Source organism: Podarcis pityusensis, assembly GCF_964106645.2.
Source record: "Podarcis pityusensis genome assembly, chromosome: 17".
Lineage (NCBI taxonomy): Eukaryota > Metazoa > Chordata > Lepidosauria > Squamata > Lacertidae > Podarcis > Podarcis pityusensis.
The window spans coordinates 2,663,843-2,683,737 of NC_138042.1; the positions used below are offsets into that span (position 1 = coordinate 2,663,843).

The 19,895-nt window shown below is 46.7% G+C and overlaps 2 protein-coding genes across 2 annotated transcripts in view; one reads left to right on the plus strand and one right to left on the minus strand.

Annotated features, from left to right (window-relative positions):
• SYP (synaptophysin) overlaps positions 1-19,885 on the plus strand; it is a 28,380-nt gene extending 8,495 nt beyond the window's left edge. Inside the window, exons 3-7 of the mRNA XM_080987342.1 lie at positions 7,760-7,884; positions 9,299-9,494; positions 10,498-10,689; positions 14,529-14,823; positions 17,620-19,885. Of these exons, the coding sequence (XP_080843468.1) occupies positions 7,760-7,884; positions 9,299-9,494; positions 10,498-10,689; positions 14,529-14,819 (804 nt within the window). The 3' untranslated portion in view covers positions 14,820-14,823; positions 17,620-19,885. The remainder of the gene's footprint in view (positions 1-7,759; positions 7,885-9,298; positions 9,495-10,497; positions 10,690-14,528; positions 14,824-17,619) is intronic.
• Positions 1-19,895, minus strand: part of CCDC22 (CCC complex scaffolding subunit CCDC22) — a 178,266-nt gene that overhangs the window by 133,960 nt on the left and 24,411 nt on the right. The gene's annotated exons all lie outside the window — the stretch shown is intronic.

The following is a 19,895-nucleotide window of genomic DNA, read 5'->3' on the forward strand; positions in this document are numbered from 1 at the left end:
CTGTGGTGCAAGAACCAGCCATTTTAGATCCCAAGGAGCAGAATCAGGAGTAATATCATATATTTTCCCCACTATGCTTAGAGTAATCTTAGAGCTCAACACAACTGCAATTCATAGCCACATCTGATACAGATCTGATAAAGCTAAAGCATTACCTTGGTTTACAGAGTCATGGTCACAGTTTGTTAAATAGGTAAGCCACTGAAAATGGAGACAATAGAAATTGCTTTTAAAGGCTTAGAACAATCCACAAAATAATGAAATAATGCTACAAGCCACAAAGAATGGCTGTGGTCGAGGCATGTGGATCCTGTAGCCTCTCTGGGTCTCCTTGCAATGCTGCTCTCACCAGCCTTAGCCACATGGCCAGTCGGGGGGGGGGGGAGTTGTGCTCCCCCAACAGCTGGAGGACCACAGGTTCCCCAGGCCTCCCCCTCACAGATAAAGGCAAGATATAATGTTTAGGTTGTTATATTATTTATTAATTAATTACATCTGTATACCACCCTATACCTGTAGATCTCAGGGTGGTTCACAACACAAAATTACAATATGAAAAAGACAAAAGACATAATAAAAATAAGAACAGAAAGAAATCATCCCCCCTTCTGACAACACATTTAAAGGGACATTGGCTGTCACTGAGCCAAAAGCCTGGTTGAAGAGGAACCTTTTCTCCTGGGGCCTAAATATGTATGATGAAAGTGCCAGCCAAACCTCCCTGGGGAGAACATTCCACAAACAGGGAGCCACTGCAGAAAAGGCCTCTCCCTGACCTCGTGTGGAGGAGGCACACGAAAAAGGGCTTCAGAGGATGATCTCAGGGTTTATATGGAGAGAGGCGGTCCTTGAGGTGTAACTTGAGGTTGTTCAAATTAAACAAACATGCACAAAGAATCAAGAGTACAAAAGTCCAGAAAAAAGATCCCTCAGTTTCCCTAATTTTCAGGGAACAAAGGAGGAAGCAAGGAACATCAGAAGAGCCTCTTGGATTAGCCCACTGGCCGACCTAGTCCAGCCTCTGCCCACCAGATGCCTGTGCCAAGCCCCAGAACAGGACCTGAGCACAAGAGCCCTCTGCCTTCAGAGGCCTTAAGCTCTGACAGTGGAAGTGGAAGATGGCTGCTGTGCCTGGTAGCCCTTGCTCACCTTGTCTATAAGAAGAAGATAAGATGAGCCGTGGAAGGTGCTTGCACCCACCAAATACGCACCAAGCACAACAGAAAGAGACAAAGGACCTCCATAGCGCTATTGTGTGATGAGAAGAGTATAGGGCCACAGGTTTCCTCTTCCTCTTCCAAAGCGCCACAGTGTTGTTGGCATAAACCTTAAGTAACTACTTCAGCTCACACAATGTACCCTAAAAACACAGGCCCATTCTGAACATTTTGCCCCAGCCCCTCCAAATGCACACACAAAGGAGAGAGAGAGAAAGAACACAGTTGGGGAACTGCTGTAAAGCAGGGAACCGTGGACCAAACTGAGCTCTAACCCTACCACAAATTCGGAACATCAGCTTTCTGGGTGAAGCTTAAGCCTTCCTAGAATTGTAGAGTTGGAAGGGAGCCTGAGGATCATCTAGTCCAACCCCCTGCAATGCAGGAATCACAATGAAAGCATCCCTGACAGATGACCACCCAACCTCTGCTTGAAAACCTCCAAGGAAGGTCCGCTGTCTCCTGAGGAATCCTGCTCTGCTGTCAAACAGCTCTTGCTGTTAGAAAGTTCTTCCTGATATTAAAGTTACTGGTTCGAGTCCTATCCTTCAGAGGAGGAGAAAACAAGCTTGCTGCATGTGACAGGCATTGACATATTTGAAGATGGCAATCATACCTCCTTTCAGTCTCCTCTTTTCTGGGCTAAACACACCCAACTCCTTCAATCGTTCCTCATAAGGCTTGGCTTCTAGACCCTTAATCATCGTTCCAGCTTGTCAACAACCTTGATCATACGTTCCAGCTTGTCAACCACCTTTCTAGATTGTGGTGCCCAGAACTGGACACAGTATTCCAGGTATGGTCTGAACACAATGATACTATTCCCTTGATTGGGACACTAAAGTTCTGTGGATACAGCCTAGAATATCATTAGCTTTTTTGGCTGCTGCATCACACTGTTGGCTCATGTTCAGCTTGTGGTCCACCAAGACCCCTAGATCCTTTTTACATGTACTGCTACTAAGCCAGGTGTCCCCTATTTTATATTATTGCAGCTGGTTCTTCCTGCCTAAGTGCAGAACCTTACATTTGTCCCTACTGAAATTCATGTTGTTAGCTTGTGCCCAGTTCTCCAATCTTTTAAGGTCAATTTGAATTCTGATTCTGTCCTCTGCAGCATTAGCTACGTTTGGTGTCATCTGCAAATCTGAGGAGCATCCCCTCAATTCCTTCATCGAAGTTGTTTATAAAGACATTGAACAACAATGGGCCCAGGACAGAACCACTGGTCACTTTCCCCCAAGATGACAAGGAACCATTAAGGAATACTCTTTGGGTTTGGTCAGTCAACCAGCTACAAATCCACCTAACAGTTACCTCATTCAACCCACATTTTACCAACTTCTTTGCAATGATATATACCTGTATAAGTAAACCCTCAAACTCTGGTGTGGAATCCTTTGGGATCCTGCCACGGTCAGCATATCTCCTGATGCTTGTTTTCAAATAAGTACAACTATGCTGGACTTAGGTAGAAAGCAATAGGATAAGGTGGTGGTGGTTGGGAAACTCAGCTAACACCACTTCTTGTCATTCCTGCAGTAGAAAGAGAAAGAGAAGTGTATAGCAATCTGAGCATTAACCACAACAGTGTTTGGAGACCTTCTGGGCTTTTGATACTCCACTATTTCGGGCCTTTTGGCCCCATCTGCACTATGCATTTAAGGCAATATCAGGCCACTTTAAGCAGTAATGGCTTCCCCCAAAGAGTCAAGGGAATTGTAGTTTAGGCTGCTGAGAGTTGTTAAGAGTTGCCTATTCCTCCCACAGAATTACAATTTCCAGAGTTCACTGGGAAGAAAAATGGATAGTTACTCTAAAATTGTAGCTCTGTGAGGAGAAAGGGTGTATTCTAACAGTGCTCGGCATCCTTCATAAACTACAACCCCCAGGATTCTTTGGGGGAAGCCACAGCTATTTAAAGAGGTAGGATCCTGCCTCTATCTCATTAGGGTCTGGAGCAACTCTAGACCTCCCTCACTGGCAAAATCTGCAGCTGCCCATGTTTTCCCTGCCAAGTAGTGCTTTGGCACTTCACCCAGAAGGACTTGAGCAATGGCAATGGTGAGCCCTCCTTAGTGCTGCCACCTGGAGCACACCTAGACACCTTCCCTGGTTTGTTCTCTCGCAGATGCATGCAATTCTTGCCACAGAGGCTTTAGATAAATCCTAAATCCCTTTATCTTTCAGGCCCACTGGCAATTCTTAATCCCTCTTTTCTTGTGTGCCGTGCAGTAAGTTGTCTAGAGAGGCACATCTGCATGAAGATTTTGATAGGGTTCGTCAGTACCTTTAATGCCCTTGCAATTCCTCTAGGGCACATGAAGAGAAAGGGCAGCTTCTGCAGTGGCCTCAAGCACCTTCCCAGTGGTTTTTACCAGAGAAGCAGATCTAGGCTGCAGAAGGGTGTCCTCCAGTGTAATGCTTGTCATACTATTTAGGATTGATGTACGTCACACTTACTGCACAAAGGTTTCCAACAGTCCTGCAAACTTATGAGAAGCTAAACATGCACATAATCATGTAAATGGGCCCAGGATGTTGGGCCACTCCAGTCAGCTGTAGTGCACAGTCCTCACCATGTTGTAAAGAGTACAGGAGTGCAATGCTCAGATTGCACACTGTTTCACTGGCACCTTTATAAATGTTGTCACCCCAAGAAGCTCAGGCTGCTTGTGCAGTTCAGCCAATCCTTCCACTGCGCTCCACGTAACCTGGAAGCCGGCTTCATATCCAGGTGCACCAGAAGCCCCTAACACTGAGTGTGAATGAGTGCACATGAAACACAGGTGTGCTGATGTTACTCCTTCCATTTTGGTCAGCATTACAACTCTGCTCATCCTCCTCTGGAGCTGTCCTGCCCAATCTCCCCCTCTTTTACTGATTTATCCTATACAGTATATGCTAATAGCAAAGTCTTCAAAGATGGATCCTTATGTAGCCAATACAGCACCATCCACACAAAAGGAAGGTATTTGTAGGTTTCAGGGAACCGCAGGATTTGCCGAAACAAAATGTTAGGTGGAAAAAGCCCTAAGAAACCCAAAACCACTCAGTGGGACCCGAACATGTTGCACAGGCACAGAATGCCAGCTGACTCTGGAAGGCGAGGTGGGGAGGGGATCCTGAAAGGAGACCTTCCTGGCTGGTTGGCATCCTGAACAGCAACAGTCAATACGTTGCCAGTCCCATTTGTTCACTGTAATTGCTTCTTTATAAACCGCTTAATTAGAATGATGTTTAAGCTCCTCTCTATAAAATTCACAATGACATACTTTAAAAAGAAAGAAAGAAACCGGTTTCATCAACGATCAATGCAAAGCATGCACTTAAAACCCTGGGTATCTCCTTCCTCCCTGAAGCGTTCTTCTTCTGCACTCTGTGCTGAGCGCAGGAATGGCGACACAAACTCTACGGGTGGCAGACGGCAAAGTGGGTCAGGTGCTGGGTTAATATCTGGTCCCTGCTCAGCCACTGGAAGGAGGAGATTAAAGGGAGGGGGAAGAAGACTCCCCTCCCCTCCTCTTTATATCTCTCATTTTATACTGAGCTCACGCTCAACTCTAAAAATACCTATGATTGCACAGTGAGTTTCTCAGCTGATCCGGGATGACCGTGAACCAAAAGCCTCCCCGCCCCCAGGCTGGGATTACTGCTCAGAGCCCCAGAAGGTTGCAGCAGCAGCAGCAGCAGCCGCAGCTGGAAAAGAACCATCTGTCTGTTTGCTCCCCAGGGCACCTCCTGCTGGCCTAAGAAAAGCCAGTAGCCCAAGAAAGTCTTGCGTTCCTCTCCACAGGGGCTGGTCCTGAGGCCTCCACAGGAGAGGAGGCAACTGGTGCTCAACTCTGTGACATTATGATTCCAGCAAGAGGGCCTTTCATGAGAAAGGAGTGTTTGGCTGTGAGAAGGGAACGTCCTCTAAAATGGTGTGTGCATACATTGTGTGTCAAGAGCCAAGGCACATAAAATGGCCTTACCACTCAACTCAAATAAACGTCAGAGAAGAATGATTAAGGTATCCTTCATTAAAAAAACCTGGAGGCTTTCCTCCTGGGGATACCAGGCCCAGACATACCTAGAAAAGCGAGGGAAATATTATTGTATGCCATGGTAGCTGCAAGAATATTAATCACTATGAATTGGAAAGGAGAGAAAATTCCAACTAAACTGGAGTGGCAAAGTAAACTGCTAGAGTGCGCCGAGTTGGCAAAAATGACAGAGAAACTGAGAGGTCATACTGATTAAACATTTATTAAAAAACGGGACATGTACAAAAAATACCTTAAGGACTATTGTAATAATATGACATCAGTGACAGACCTCAAATGACTTCTGTGGTATGATTGATAATTATAAGACAATATATTACTGATGAAAATTAACAAAAGAAAATGAAAACAAACAGTGCGCTAGATAGATTAAGTGGTAGCTGCACAATGGGGTGATGGGAAGTCATTAGAAATGCAAGAAGACCTTATTGTGATATGATGTAACAAATATTACCATTTTCTTTTCTTTTTTATGGATAAATCTTTTGTTCGTTGTTTCCTTTTAATTTCAATAAAGCATTAATACAAACAAAAACAAATAAACGTCAGAGAAACTTGGATGTGCTCCAGATATTAAGTGCCGCCTCATTCCTTTTTAAGACCTAGTTCACACAGAGATGGTTAATCTGAAACTAGGCTGTACATCAAAGGCAGGAAACTTGGCCTTACAGATCATTCTTGAGTATTTTATTTACATATTTATTTATTGCATTTATATCCCACCTTCCTCCAAGGAGCTCAAGGTGGCATACAGAGTTCTGCTCCTCCCTGTTTTATCCTCACCAAAACGCTGTGAGGCAGGTCAGGTGGAGGGTGAGTGACTGGTTCAAGGTCGCCCAGTGAGCTTTGTGGCTGAGTGGAGATTTGAACCCTGGTCTCCGAGATCCTAGTCCAACACTCTAACCAACAACATCTTTCCCATCCCTGCTGTACAATGTCTGTACACACAACACCATGGCATACACAAAAATCCCTTCCACATAGAAAACCAGCATGTCAGCAGAAGCGGGTTCTAATGGGGTGTGTAAAGTTAGGAAAATAAAGCTTAGACAAGATTGGGTCTCTCTGAATACCGTCAAACCTCAGTTGTCGAACGTAATCCATTCTGAAAGCCTGTTCAGCTTCCAAAATGTTCGACTACTGAGGCGCAGCTTTCGACTGGTTGCAGGAGCTTCCTGCACTCAAGCAGAAGCTGCGTTGGACGTTCAGCTTCCAAAAAATGTTCGAAAACTAGAACATTTACTTCCAGGTTTTTGGCTTTTGGGAGCTGAAATGTTCCAAATGGAGGTGTTTGGGAGCCAAGGTTTGACTGTACTGCCACTCTGTCACCTGGACCATCTGTTTCCGAGTGCTTAGAATATGCCTACATCAAAGGCATATAAGTGGTTCAGTATTTATTCCCTTTAAAGAGGGTGAAGCAACTGTGTTCCTGTGATGGCAGAGTGAGGCAGCGTTGGGATTCTCTAACAGACTTTTCAGCACCCTCAATGAGCTATAATTCCCAGGAGACTGGGAGAAGCTGTGAAAGATAAGTTGTGGTTATAAATCATATATGTAGCAGCAGCTGACACATATTTTCTCCCACTACCACCACCCTTAACAGCTTTAATAGCTAGAAATGAAAACTCATATTCATCTGTTCACATCAGAACCAAAGTTTAATCTTTTTCTTAGATAACAGGGGAATGCAGCTGGGGGGTGTGTCAGTTTTGAGTGGAAAAAATGGCTGAACAGAGAGAAGATTCATGCTTGTTCCAAGGGGTTTCTACCCGCTCTTAAACCACCTCGTTGATGTTATAATATGCACATTTGTGCACTGACACCCGCTGCCATATTTCCCATAGCCACTGCTTTGTTGTTGGAAGCTTCCAGTAACTAGCAATGATCTTAAGTGCTGCAAGCTACAATTTTACAATCTTGTTTCCTTTGTAGAACAGCCTACACTTTCTCCAATAAAATAACAAGTGTTTCCAAAGGGAGTTCTTGTTGCATTTTTAAACTCTTTTATAACTCCTTCCCAGAAGTGCAGATTACTTATACATGACCACCAAGTAGGTTTGAAATCTATGCCATTTCTTACCACACGTCAACTTTTTGCTTGTGCAGTGCCATACTTTTTTTTAACCATTGCTGATGTGTAGTAAAATGGGTACAATCATTTATGAAACCAGTGGGTTTCTGTGTGAACATTTCTAGGCCTCTTTCCTGCAGCTCCTCTTCCTGTCTCACGCACCACTAGTTGTCTTCCTACACGGAATAATACCATGCATATGTAAGTTGTCACATGTGATGATGCTAAATGGTGGTAAACCATGGCATTAAGACACAGGGATTTATGCTCGTGTAGAATTGTCACATCAAACTATGCTGGGAAGTCAAGCAGGATCCTTTGTTGATCAGGATCCACGTAGAAGATCAACGGGTTGTAGTGAAGTGGCCCAGGATCCTCTGAGCTCTGACATTTGCTGCCTCTCTCTCTCCCCCCCCTCCCAGTTCTTTTCCATCTTTGCATTTGCAACATGTGGCAGCTACAGTGGAGAATTCCGCCTGAGTGTTGAATGTGCGAACAAGACTGAGAGCGATCTTGATATAAAGGTGGAGTTTGCCTACCCCTTCCGGTGAGTTGAATCCTCAGCAGCGATTATTCAGAGGCAGATCCATACAGTTTTATTTATTCATATATTTGAAAATTTATAACCCGCTCTTTCATAAAATATAACAAGGAAGCTTACAGCTTGTAAAATGCAATTTCTTGTATTTTTTTATTTCCATTTATAACCACTTACTGTCCAAAAGATCTCAGAGTGGTTTACAGTAGATAAATCCATAAGCTTATATATACTGTAGCCAATAAGCACCATGAAACCATGTCAGATGAGTCACATTACAAAATATATAAGCAATGTCCATATACATAAAGGTAATATAAAAACAGAACAAATCAGAGCGCGCCACAATATCAAATTTCCATCTATACAACGTACAAACACTCACCATCCATTTCACACAACCATCCCCTGTCTCAAGCATCACCTCCATCAACCACTCATGCATAATCCACTCACACCCAACAACATCACAACCCACACACAACAGGTCATTGCCAACCACACATACATGCTCCTAATCTCTGAAGCACTAATGGACTCATGCCCAACCCCCACTGAAAAATGTAATACTCCTCTCCCATCTCTCACCTGAGGGCCTGTACCAGAGCAGGTATAGCGCTGCTTCCATCCACTCACTCCCAACTACATAAGCATAAGATGCACGGTACTGCACAACCTCAAAATCTGGTAAACACACACTGGTAGCAGACACAAACATCAAGCTCGCACTCAGTAAGCGCACACAGATCCTTGCATACCATGGGGGGGGGAAGGGCAGCCCCCGCTATAGTGTGAGAAGGGCAACTAATCCACCACCAAGGGCAAGGAATTTCTCCAACCACAGTGGAAGTGGTGACTGCAACACCAAGCCCCAGCTGTTGGGAGAGGGGCTGTTCTCTCCACCTCCTGCCTTGAATTTATTTGTTGTTCATTTAACACTTATGTGTGCAAAATGCAAACACAACCAACAACTTTCCCCAAAAGCAATTCTTGGTGCAATGCCTTAGCATTGTTTAAAGAACCTCATATAAGAAGGCTGGGAAAGACCTTGGCTTGAGAGCTGCTGTCAGTCAGACTAATCAGTGATTTGGTATATAAGATATATTCAAGCACTCCTCCCCTAAGTCATTCATAATTGCACAATCCTCTAACTCAAAATTCAGCTTCTATTGGCACCAGATGTGTGATGCTTTGGTGCAGAATTCAAACAGCAACAGCCTAGGGTATGTACAGCTCTGATTGGAAGGTGGTGGACTCTCCTTCCTTGGAGGTTTTTAAGCAGAGGTGGGATGGCCATTTGTCATGGATGCTTTAGTGGAGATCCCTGCGTTGCATGGGGTTGGACTAGATGGCACTTGGGGTCCCTTCCAGCTCTCCAGTTCTGTGATGCTATGATGACTCTCACTCTTTTTCTCCATCCCAGGCTCCACCAGGTGTATTTTGAAGCTCCTACTTGTAAAGGGAACAAGGATAAAGTTTTCTTGATTGGAGATTGCTCCTCCTCTGCTGAATTCTTTGTCACCATTGCTGTCTTCGCCTTCCTCTACTCCCTTGCCGTTATTGTAGTCTACGTATTTATGCAGGACAAGTACAGGGAGAACAACAAGGGACCCATGATTGTGAGTGCCCAAACTCCAGGGTGTGATGCAGCATAGACATGTGGCTGAATGCAGGGACAGGATGACCCAGGGACCGTTTAGGCAACTGCCCCAAACCCTGACACTTCCTAACAACCAAAAGCAGACGTCACAGCAGCTGAAGGGTGCTGTGAGTAGTGGCACATTAGGAAAGCCTGTTGCCAGGGCCACCTCTGCCGTTAGACCAATGGCCATTAGCAGTGTCTAACTCAGTACCGTCAAAGAGTAGTGGCAACATTATGAGATAGTTATATTCTGGGCAAGGTGCTTGTTTTCCTGCCTCATATGCTGCAACATCAGGGCCATAAAACTTGGTCTAGGGATGGAGGGAATAAGGCAGGGTTTCTAAAGTATTTGGACTACAGGAAGAAAGTTGAGTGAAGAACTGAAGTTCTGAATATTGATGTGCAGCTGGACTTTAGGGTGATGGTGACCCACCATGCTGGGTGCAGCCAGCAGTGATGCATGAGGGGCTCAGCAGGGGCTTGACAAACCATTTGTGTTTGTTGTGCTAGCTACCTGGGGCTTTAGAAACAGTGGCTTGACTGTGACCAGCTGGTTAGTTTACTGCACACCAGAAATTCTATGTGTGTTTCCACCAATTCTGAACAGACCAAAAGGTCCTGGGAGCAAGTGTGAAGCAGGAGGCCCAAAGCAGCTAAGGAGCTTTGCAGCAGGAACTGGGTCTGGGTTAGGGGATCTGGACAAGTGTGCGGGGGGGGGGGGGCTCCATATTTAGCCCAAGCTGAGTGAGACACATCCAAATGGACAAGTATCACCAGTGCAGTGGTTTCACAGTGGGCCCCGGTGACTCCACCTCTTCCTGGATTTTCTTTGGACACTGGGTAGTGTCTTTGGTCCAGGGTCTGAGTACCATTGGGTCCTAACAATCCACTGGTAGCCACTTGCTTCTCCTACAAGGACCTGCCTCATCTTTTGGCAACCATAGTTGTAACCTCTTGCCTTCCCTCACCCCCCACTGCAGGATTTCATCGTCACGGCTGTTTTCACCTTCATGTGGTTGGTGAGCTCCTGTGCTTGGGCCAAGGGCCTTTCAGATGTCAAGGAGGCCACTGACCCTGACAATGTGATTGAAGGCATGGCTGTGTGCCGGAGTGAAGGCAACAAGTGCAATGAGCTGCGGGAGCCAGTCACCTCCGGCCTCAACACCTCTGTGGTTAGTCCTCCAAGCACTTACTCTGCTTGCCTGCTTGCTTGCTTCAATGTTTTATATACCCCTTAACTACTATAATCTCTAAGCAGTCTGCAAAGATACAACCCAAAAACAAAAACAAGTTAAAACTGTACAATGGAACCTCGGTTAGAATACCAGATGGAATTTTAAAAAGTCTTCAGTAGGTGCCAGAAGTTCAGTGGGGAGGTGATCTGTCTGACTTCAGGGGTTTATGGAAGGGAGTTCCATAAGACTGGTCCCACAATACTGGAGGCATGGCTCCAGGTTGATCTAAGTCATGGGGGATTATTAACAGTGATTCCCCTGAGGATCTCAGTGACTGAGCCTAAGGGCAGCCAGGGCAGACTCCTGAGCCCTGGAATCAAGGAGGATGGAATGCTGCTGAGCCATAGGAAGGGCAACCTGTGTATATTTGTACTCTGGCCTCTAAGAAGGCATCTTATAGCCTGTGCTTTCAGTACCAGTTCCAGATTTTGGAGAGCCCTTGGGCAAAACACCCTCTTTCAGTGAGTCAGACGCCACACTAATGTTCTTGCTGTTGCTACTTGCTGCTTGCTTGCTTGCCAGGCAGATTGGTGCCCCTCCTGCTCCTCCCCTTCACCACCCCTGTTGTCTGGGCCAGAGCAAAAGGAGGGTGAGCAGGTGAGGCGGTGGCAGGGGTGGAGAGAAGGAGCAGGTCCAGCGGCCTCATGCCAGTTGTTCAGTATGGGCCCTCTGCCAGTGCTCAGCCGTGCCAACCCTAGATGCCAGTTCTGGGCGCTTTTGAGCATTCAGCTGCTGTAAAAGTGTCTTATGTGTTTTGTGGTGGTGGTGTGTGTGTGTGGTATTCATGTGTACATATGTAGTTCCGTATTTTGTAGAGTGGTAGATCATTCATACTGTTATGTTTCCTCAAAGTACCGTATTTTTCACCCTATAAGGCGCACCGGCCCATAGGACGCACCTAGTTTTCAGGGGGGGAATCAAGGGGGGGAAATGATCCCCCCCCCCGCAGCTCTGGGAGCAGCGGACAATTCCCCCACCTCATAGAAAAGCCCGCAGAAGCCGCGCACCCTTTAAAGAGTGTGTGGCTCCTGCGGGCTTTTCGAACCAGCTTGTGGGGTTGGCGATGGGGGGAAGTGCTGCTTCCCCCCATCGCCAGCCTCAAAGTGGGGTCGGGGAGCAGCTGCCCCCTTCCCGCTGCCCCCCGATCTTCTGTGGCTTGCGATGGGGGGAAGCGCTGCTTTCCCCCGCCACTAGCCTCAAAGAGCAGACTCTCCTGGCTTCAGCGAAAGCAACGCGAAGCCTCCGGAGCGCAGGCTTCGCAAGCTTCTCGTTGCTATCGCTGAAGCCAAGGAGCCTGCATTCTCCCCATAGGACGCACACACATTTCCCCTTCATTTTTGGAGGGGGAAAAGAGCGTCTTATAGGGCGAAAACTACGGTAAATCTGCGTAGGACACCACATCTTTAATTTGGTTTTAAAATTAATCCATTTGAAACTTTAATTGAATAATCATTGGGGCCCATTTTAATCACTGGCAACAACTTTTTATCAGTGGGACTGAGAGTTCTTTAATTTGGGTAAGTTTTGCTGGTGTTCATGTTAGTGTAAGAGAATAACAATAATCTATGCATGCAGTAATATGTGGGTATGTGTGTTTGCCAATTATTGATTGATTGATGTTCTTTATCCACCTGTCCATAAATATTCTCTGGGAGACTTACAACAAAATGATACTAAAATATGATATACAAAGAATTACAAACAACAATAAAAATAAATGACAGCAAGAAATAAGAGGAAAAGATGTTTGCTTTCTGGACAGAATTGCTTTTCTTCATTTATATACATATTGCATATTTACTCAAATGTAGATCCCACTGAGTTCAATGTGGCACAGGACCCCAAGCAGACTTGAAGAAATAAAGCCTTCAAAGAGAAGCTTGGAACATTCTCTAATCTTATTTTATAATCTGCAAAGATGATGGCACAGCTGCTAGCTTTCAGAAGAGTAGCTGTGTTAGGGGGAACTGACAGATGTCAGTGCTCTGTAGGTAGTGCTTGAAGATGAAGTCCCTAGTTTCCCAGGGTTGCCAGAACAGATCTCTCCCTCTCCAAACTGGCTGATGTATCAGTGGGGTGGAGGGGAGGTAATATTTGGCTGCTGTCTCCAGAGCAGTGACTAAGGGGGAAAGGGAAGACCCTCATCTTGCATCCTTATCAGAATGTTTCAAGAAGCAATGGCTGAGTCTCCATTGCCCCAGTAAGGCTAGGAGTCTTCCTTCCCTTGCCGCTTGGCCATTTACTGTCTTCTGCCTCACCTCATCAGTCATGTTGACCAAAATAAAGCCAAAGTGATTCTTCAGATGAGATATAATCTGGTGTATGTGCTTATATAAATCAACCTTCAGTTTGCAGCGGCAAAAATGAGTGAATGATGGGAGGCCTGAGATTTAATTTTTGTGAATGTGGCTGTTGGTGGGAGCCATTCCAAGGGAACAGCACTGCAGCAGCCCTTTAGCTGATCTACCTGCGGCTAAGCACCTATGAATAAATGAGCTGCAATGTTTATGAAATATTAGAGCAAATGGTAATCTTCAAACTGTTGCAGGGAAACCTTTGGGGGTTTCCAAGGAGAAGGTCCTAATAAAGGACAGTCTTCCTTGGTGGGCACTTGCCCACGCGCACCCCTCTTGCCCTGCAAACAGGCAGCATCAGCTGAGTATTGGACGTGATCCAAGGGCAGGGGGAGGCACACACAGTTAATGTGGTTGTCTTCTTAAAACAAAACTATGCTCTAAGAAGCTCTAGGGTTCTTCCAGATTCTCTTCAGTGAGAAGACTGGAAAGACAGCAAACAGGTAAAGCACCTGGTTTCAGGTTCAATCCCCAGCATCTCCAGGTTAAGTTGGGAAAGACTCCTGACTGAAACTCTGCTGCCAGTCAGTGTAGGAAATACTAGATGGGCTAAGATCCTAAGGGCTCAACTAACCCGATCTTTATCACTGAATCGGAGCAAACGTCAGTTGGGTTTTCTGCAGATTGACCTTTGCTCCAATTCAGTGGTAAAGAGCAGATTTCCTTGGGGAAAGTGGCAGGGCAAATAGGAAACTGCTCAGACCTTTCCAGGCACGGAAGAAGTGGAAATGGGGACAAGCCCTAACTCTTTAGTAAAGCAAACTTGTGCAGGTTGCAGCATGTATGCATGCAGGGTGCCCACGAGAGTTTCTTTGTTCTGCAAATGGGCTTCAAAATTTCCCCTGTTTTGCAGCATTAACATGCACGCCCACCCAGGGAGGCCCAAGACAGTTTGCTGCTCGAGGCAAATCAGAAAATGGCAGTCCTCCCAGGAATGGTACTTTGCTAAGAGTGCTTCAGCAGGTGGCAGCAGGAGCAGCATTGGTGGCAGCAGTTAAACCCCTCACCCGGCTTTGGGTGGGGACGATGCTGGGGACCAGCGCAACTGAGCTAGTGGCTGAGTGTGGCAGGAGTAGCAGTGGCTGGGCCCACGCACCCCTCCCCCTCTGCCTCCTCTGCCCTGTGGGGTCACCGGGAGAGGCGCTGGGCCCAGGCAGGCATCTAATGGCATTGCATCCACAGCTGACGGAGGAGTAGCAAAGGCACACGAGATGTCCCTCTCTTCCCTTTCCAAATCTGCCACTCCTCCCACCTGTCTCCAGCCTACCACCTGAGGCGACTAATGGGCAGCCCAGCCCTGTGTGCATGTACACACACACACTCTTCCAGACAAGGCTTCTCAAATAGCAGGGAACTGGGATTGGTGAGGAAGGCTCTGCAATTAACTGTCCTTTCTCCACCCTGTCTTCATTTTGTCCCCAGGTTTTTGGCTTCCTGAACTTGGTGCTTTGGCTGGGGAACCTGTGGTTCGTGTTTAAAGAGACGGGCTGGAGCGCCCCCTTCGTCAAGTACCCACCTGCCCAGGAGAAGCCGCCAGCACCTGAGGCCTTTGGCGATGCCTACAACCAAGCGCCAGGCTATGGGCAGCAAGACACGTATGGGCAGCAGGGTGGCTACCAGCCTGATTACAGCCAGCAGGGCTATGGGCAGCAGGGAGAGTATGGGCAGCAAGGTGTCCAAGGCGGGCCCACTTCCTTCGCAAACCAGATGTAGGCGGGTGAGTTGTGCTACTGGCTGGCTGGACAGGGAGGCGGGGGGGGGGGAGAATTCTCTTCTCTTGCCCTTGAATAAGGCTGTGCAAGCAACATGTTAAAAATATTACTCTGCAGGAAAAGCTGAGTCCTGCAGTCGAGACCCATGTTCTGCAAATTAAGCACATTTGTGTCATTTATTATGGTTTTGCTGGTCATGGAGGAGGACCAAGGAGCTATGCAGGGCACTGAAGCGTCACTCCTTGACCACTGGAACCTGATCATCACACACCAATTTTATGAAAGGGACAGTTTGCAAGTCAACCTGTAGTTCTCATACACAGTCCTGACACCCTTTAAGACATGAACAACCCTCAGAATGTGGCACCCCAAAAGCCGTTGTGCAGAAGAGTGCACAAGCACAGGTGCCAGCTGAATAGAAATTGGGAGTGTGTGTGATTATAGGGAGAGGAAACCCAAAAGGTAATGTGCATCAGGTAAATACATCCGTGCCCCTTCTGCGATGTGAACAACTCCATGCAAATCTGGCTAGAAACACGACCAGATGAAATGACCTCACTGCGTTTCAAGCTACTAATGTGAGCATACCCATATTCGAATGCTTCCCCACATCCAAAGCATGCAAAAAATAATAATAGCATGCTGCTAGCTGTTATGCTTTGTGAAGTAACATGGCATTTAGTAACAAATGTGGTCTTATTTGGCAGCTCACTGATATTTGGGACATGCACCTTTTATCCAGTTTATATTATAGCAGCATAGACCCTAATACACAGTTGTGCCTGAGGCTGAAAGGTGTGGAATCTAGAGGAGAATAACATCCTACACATCTGGACAGTGAGCATCTAATTCAGGTGAAGGGAACCTTTGGTCTTACAATGTTGCTGAACTACATCTCCCATCAGCCCCAGCAAGCGTAGCCAGGGATGATGGGAGTTGTAGTTTAGAAATATCTAGAGGGCCAAACATTCCCCTCACCTGATCTGGATTGCTGACATAATGACCGTGATCCCTGATATGAGAGCCTTTTGGCTACTGTTGAATGGTCTGTTGGTCTGTGTGTGGAATTTGTTAGTCTGTAGGTCTCTAGGCACATTTGTCCCAGATATCAGGTTCAGATTTGAACTCCATCATGGACTACAGAAGCAGCTGACTGCTGCTAGGACTCCTTCCCCTCCGTTGGTCTTCATGGCCAGAAGCCCCCTCTGCCTTAGCGTGTCTCCTTCCCTGAGGCGTCGTCCTCAGCTCTTGGTGCACAGAAGGCAGCTTCCTAAGCCTGGCCACGGACCTCCGAGAGTCGAGGCTTTCTCAAACTGCTCTACAACACACTCTCAGCTGAATCAATAAGCAAAGAGTCCTTTGTCAGGATGTAAATGAAAGCAAGGCTTTGTCCTTTGCATGCAGCCGTAAAGAATGATGTCAAGATTCCTTTGTGCAAATTTATATATGCCTTTGGGTCAAAAAGTTAATAGCAGCTCTCCTACCCACCCCAAATGAAATTGGGACTGTGGTACTTAGGGAGTGAGGGATTAAATTACTTTCCAAATTAAGCTTCCCCCTGCCTCACTCGCTACACACCCAAGCTGCGATTTGCACCATGCCTTAGATGTTTTGCTCTGCTGACAAACAACAACTGAGAGAAATGAATTCTTTTAATAAGTAAAATATCATACATGTGTTTTATGAGTTGGTGGGGGAGTGATTTTAATTGGTAAAATTGTGTATGCCATGGTCCCAGCCAGAAAGAAAAACCCTCATAATCAGAAATAAGAGAAAATTGGCTGCGTGTCAGTTTTCTTTGTTAACAAATACTGATTTGCACCAGATATTGAGCTAAGACACTCAACAGATATTGAGCTAAGAAGAGCTGTGGTAGGGGAAAAGGTTTGCCGGCTCAGCACTCATGCAAGTAGTCTGATGAAGTTTGGGCAACTGAGCCTGATACTGCTCTCTAGCAATGGGAGTTTATTTTATTTATTTTAAAACAGCTGGGCTTCTTGTCAATAAAAGCTAGCCCATATCTGAAATCCACTTAGTAGAGTTTCATGTCTTAAAATGCATTTTGTATACAACTTCCCAGCGTGGAAATAAAACTTTGCCCCTTAACCATTCAGACTCAGGAAGCCTATAAATGTCTGGCCAGGGCTGCCACCATTTGAGGGGAACTTTCACCAGGGGCCTTACAGGCTCTTGCCCTAAGCAAGCTGGCCAGGGAGCGGGAGGGTGGGTGGCACTGCAAGAGGGGCAGCCCAGCGCTGAAAAGAGAAGTACTGAGCAAAGCAGCTGCAGCAGAAGCCGCCATCTTACCTGCCCCAGAATTCACCTGGGGCCCCACCCAGGGCTGGCTCGCCCATGAGGCAAGATAAGGCTGCTGCTTCAGGCAGCAGGATCCACGGGGGGGGGGGGGCGGAAACAGGGAAAATAGGCTACATCAACATAAAATTAAGTCACTAGCAGTGGTGTGTCCCCCTGGGCCTCTGTGTTTGCCCTGTCATGCCAGGCCTGCGAGGAAGACAATCATTGCTTGGCACCCATCGGCCTCTTGGCTCTGGGCTGTTTGGTGGTCTTCCAAGGCCGGGTGACAATGCCGTGGTTGGGGACAACCCCTAAGCCGCTGAGCCAGGAAGAGCCCTTCCCTCCACCCACGTTGGAGAAACACTTCAGAGAGATGTTTCAGTTCTGTTCAGTTGCTCCTGGGGGTGCTTTGTGTGCAAGTGTTGCTTCTGTCACAGGAAAGCTTCCTTTTTTTCTGTGTTCATCTACTTTCTCTCCTCTCTCTCTTTCTCTCTCTTTCCCCACAGGTCCCTACCCCCAGTAGGAGGCGTTGTGTGGAGGAAGCTACCATCCTGTCCCTGCCCCCCATGTCCCCTTGAGCAGGGGAAAGGGGGGGCTGGTGGGTGCTTGCACTGGGAGGGGGCTGGTGGGGTGTCATCCCTCCCCCTCCCAAATGAATGTAGATGTTTGTGCTGTTTATATATATATATTATATATATATGAGAAACTACAACTAGAGATAGACCGCCCCCTCTCCCATTGCCTCGTGCGCACACACTCTGCCCGATCTCATTTCCCACCCCTGGGACAGCTCTGTGACTTTACATGGCTCCCTTTTTACCCCTGCCATCTCGGCTCCAGACCCCCAAACTCCCCAGCTACTACTAGCTCTCCCGGCTCCTCTCTAACCTACCCCCGCCATTCCCTTGGAACCCCACCCACCCAAAGTTGTGGAAAGCATGGCATGACTCTCACACTCTTGGCACTTCGCCCCCAACGCGTGGCAAATGCTCCTCCATCTCCCCTCCGCATGCCCCCCAGGAACACCAGCTGGTCGTGGGGGAGGGGTCTGAGATTGGAGGAGATTCAGTTGCCATCTTCAGTGTCGGAATGCCCGGCAGATTTGGGGTTTATTAAGGGGTTTGGGGTTCAATATTATATTCAGCGCTTTAATTAAGGTTTTTAACACTCACTTCTCCATTCCCAGCCCCTCCTCCCAAAAGTTTAAGGGTCAGGATAGAGGGCAACCAAAATATTGGGGGAAATTGTCTCCTGCTTCTCCTCCCTGTTGGTCCGTATTAGGGATGTGGGGTGTTAAAGGGAGGGTGATCCTAACGGGGGACCCACAGCACTGCTGTGTTTGTTACGGTTTGGAGGTTGTGTGTGCGCGTACGTAATCTCTGCAGAAGGGTTTATTCTGGAGGGGAGACAAAGGGCAAAATGTGGGGTGGGGTATCATTCCCACTGAGTTGTATTTCTGGGGGCTACATTATTTCCCCCTATACCAGCATGTATGCCATGATCACCGGTGCAGCTTGGGGCCAACAGCTCAGGGCGGGGGGAGGACCAAGGGGGAGACTCTGTTATACATCCTTTTTCCTTCCCCTCCCCCTCTTTCCTTCTCCTTCTAAGATTGCATATTCAAGATACTTGAAAGTGGAGCCACCTGGATCCCTTTTCTCAACTCATTGTACTCACAGTCAGGGTGATTCAAGTATGTCCCCACGACCTTAGTTCTGAGGCCGTTGTGAGAAGCGTGTGGGGTTTCTATCAGGCAAACAGCCCAACAGGAATTGCACAGGACGTACAGATTGTATGAACTGACACCTCCACACAGAACCTGTATGTAGAGCTGCCATGTTACTTCTGAGCATCTGTTGTGGCTCAGAAATGTCTAGGTCCAACAGGGAACCCAAGCAGCCTGGGCCTCTGCACAATTTCCACAGGGTACTGAGCCCATTGGTGGTTCCACATACAATAATTTATTATTATTATTATTATTATTATTATTATTATTATTATTATTATTTATTAGTATACTGCCCTTCATACACAGAAAGGAGGCCTATGGTTAATATGGGGATTTTGCTGCACCATGACAGTTGTGAGGCAGTCTTGTAGTTATTCTTGATTAATTCACATAGAATTGTAGGGTATAATCTTGTGGTTGTGGTTTCAGGTCGTAATCTTTAGCAGTTAGCTGGAAGTTGGTTCCATCTGGGTTTACGTCCAAGTAAATTTGTTTAGGAACAGGATAATATTGATCTCCCCCCACCCCACCTCTTCCCTCCTTCCCCCAGTCTCCAGTTCATTTCACTGTCTGATTTACCCTTCTCCCAATCTTCTTTTTCACCTCTTTCTTCTTCTCATCTTTATGGTTCTCTTCCTATGGACCTATTTCTTTTCCTGGCCTAACCCAAAATTCCTGCTCCTGTACTCTTAATCTGCAGCCTGTGGCCTCCAAACCAACCTATTTTCCATAGCAGCCAAAGCATCCCCCTCCCCATCTCCCTCTCCCAACATTCCCAGAGGCACTCTGACTATATATTACTCAGTGTCTGTGTATCTGATCGTGCCGTAATTGTGCGTTTCAGTTTGTCCGGCTCTTTGCCCCGGTCGATATCGTGATTTTTTCTTCCATCTTTAAATGACAAAAATACCAACGACAACAGCAGCAAAATGACAGGAAAAATATGCATTAATCCCCCAAATCTGCCCCCTCACCCAAAAGGTATAGAGAAAAAAATGGATAAAAACCAAATAAAAAGGGAAAGAAAATGTATTAAAAAATAAGTATTTGAAG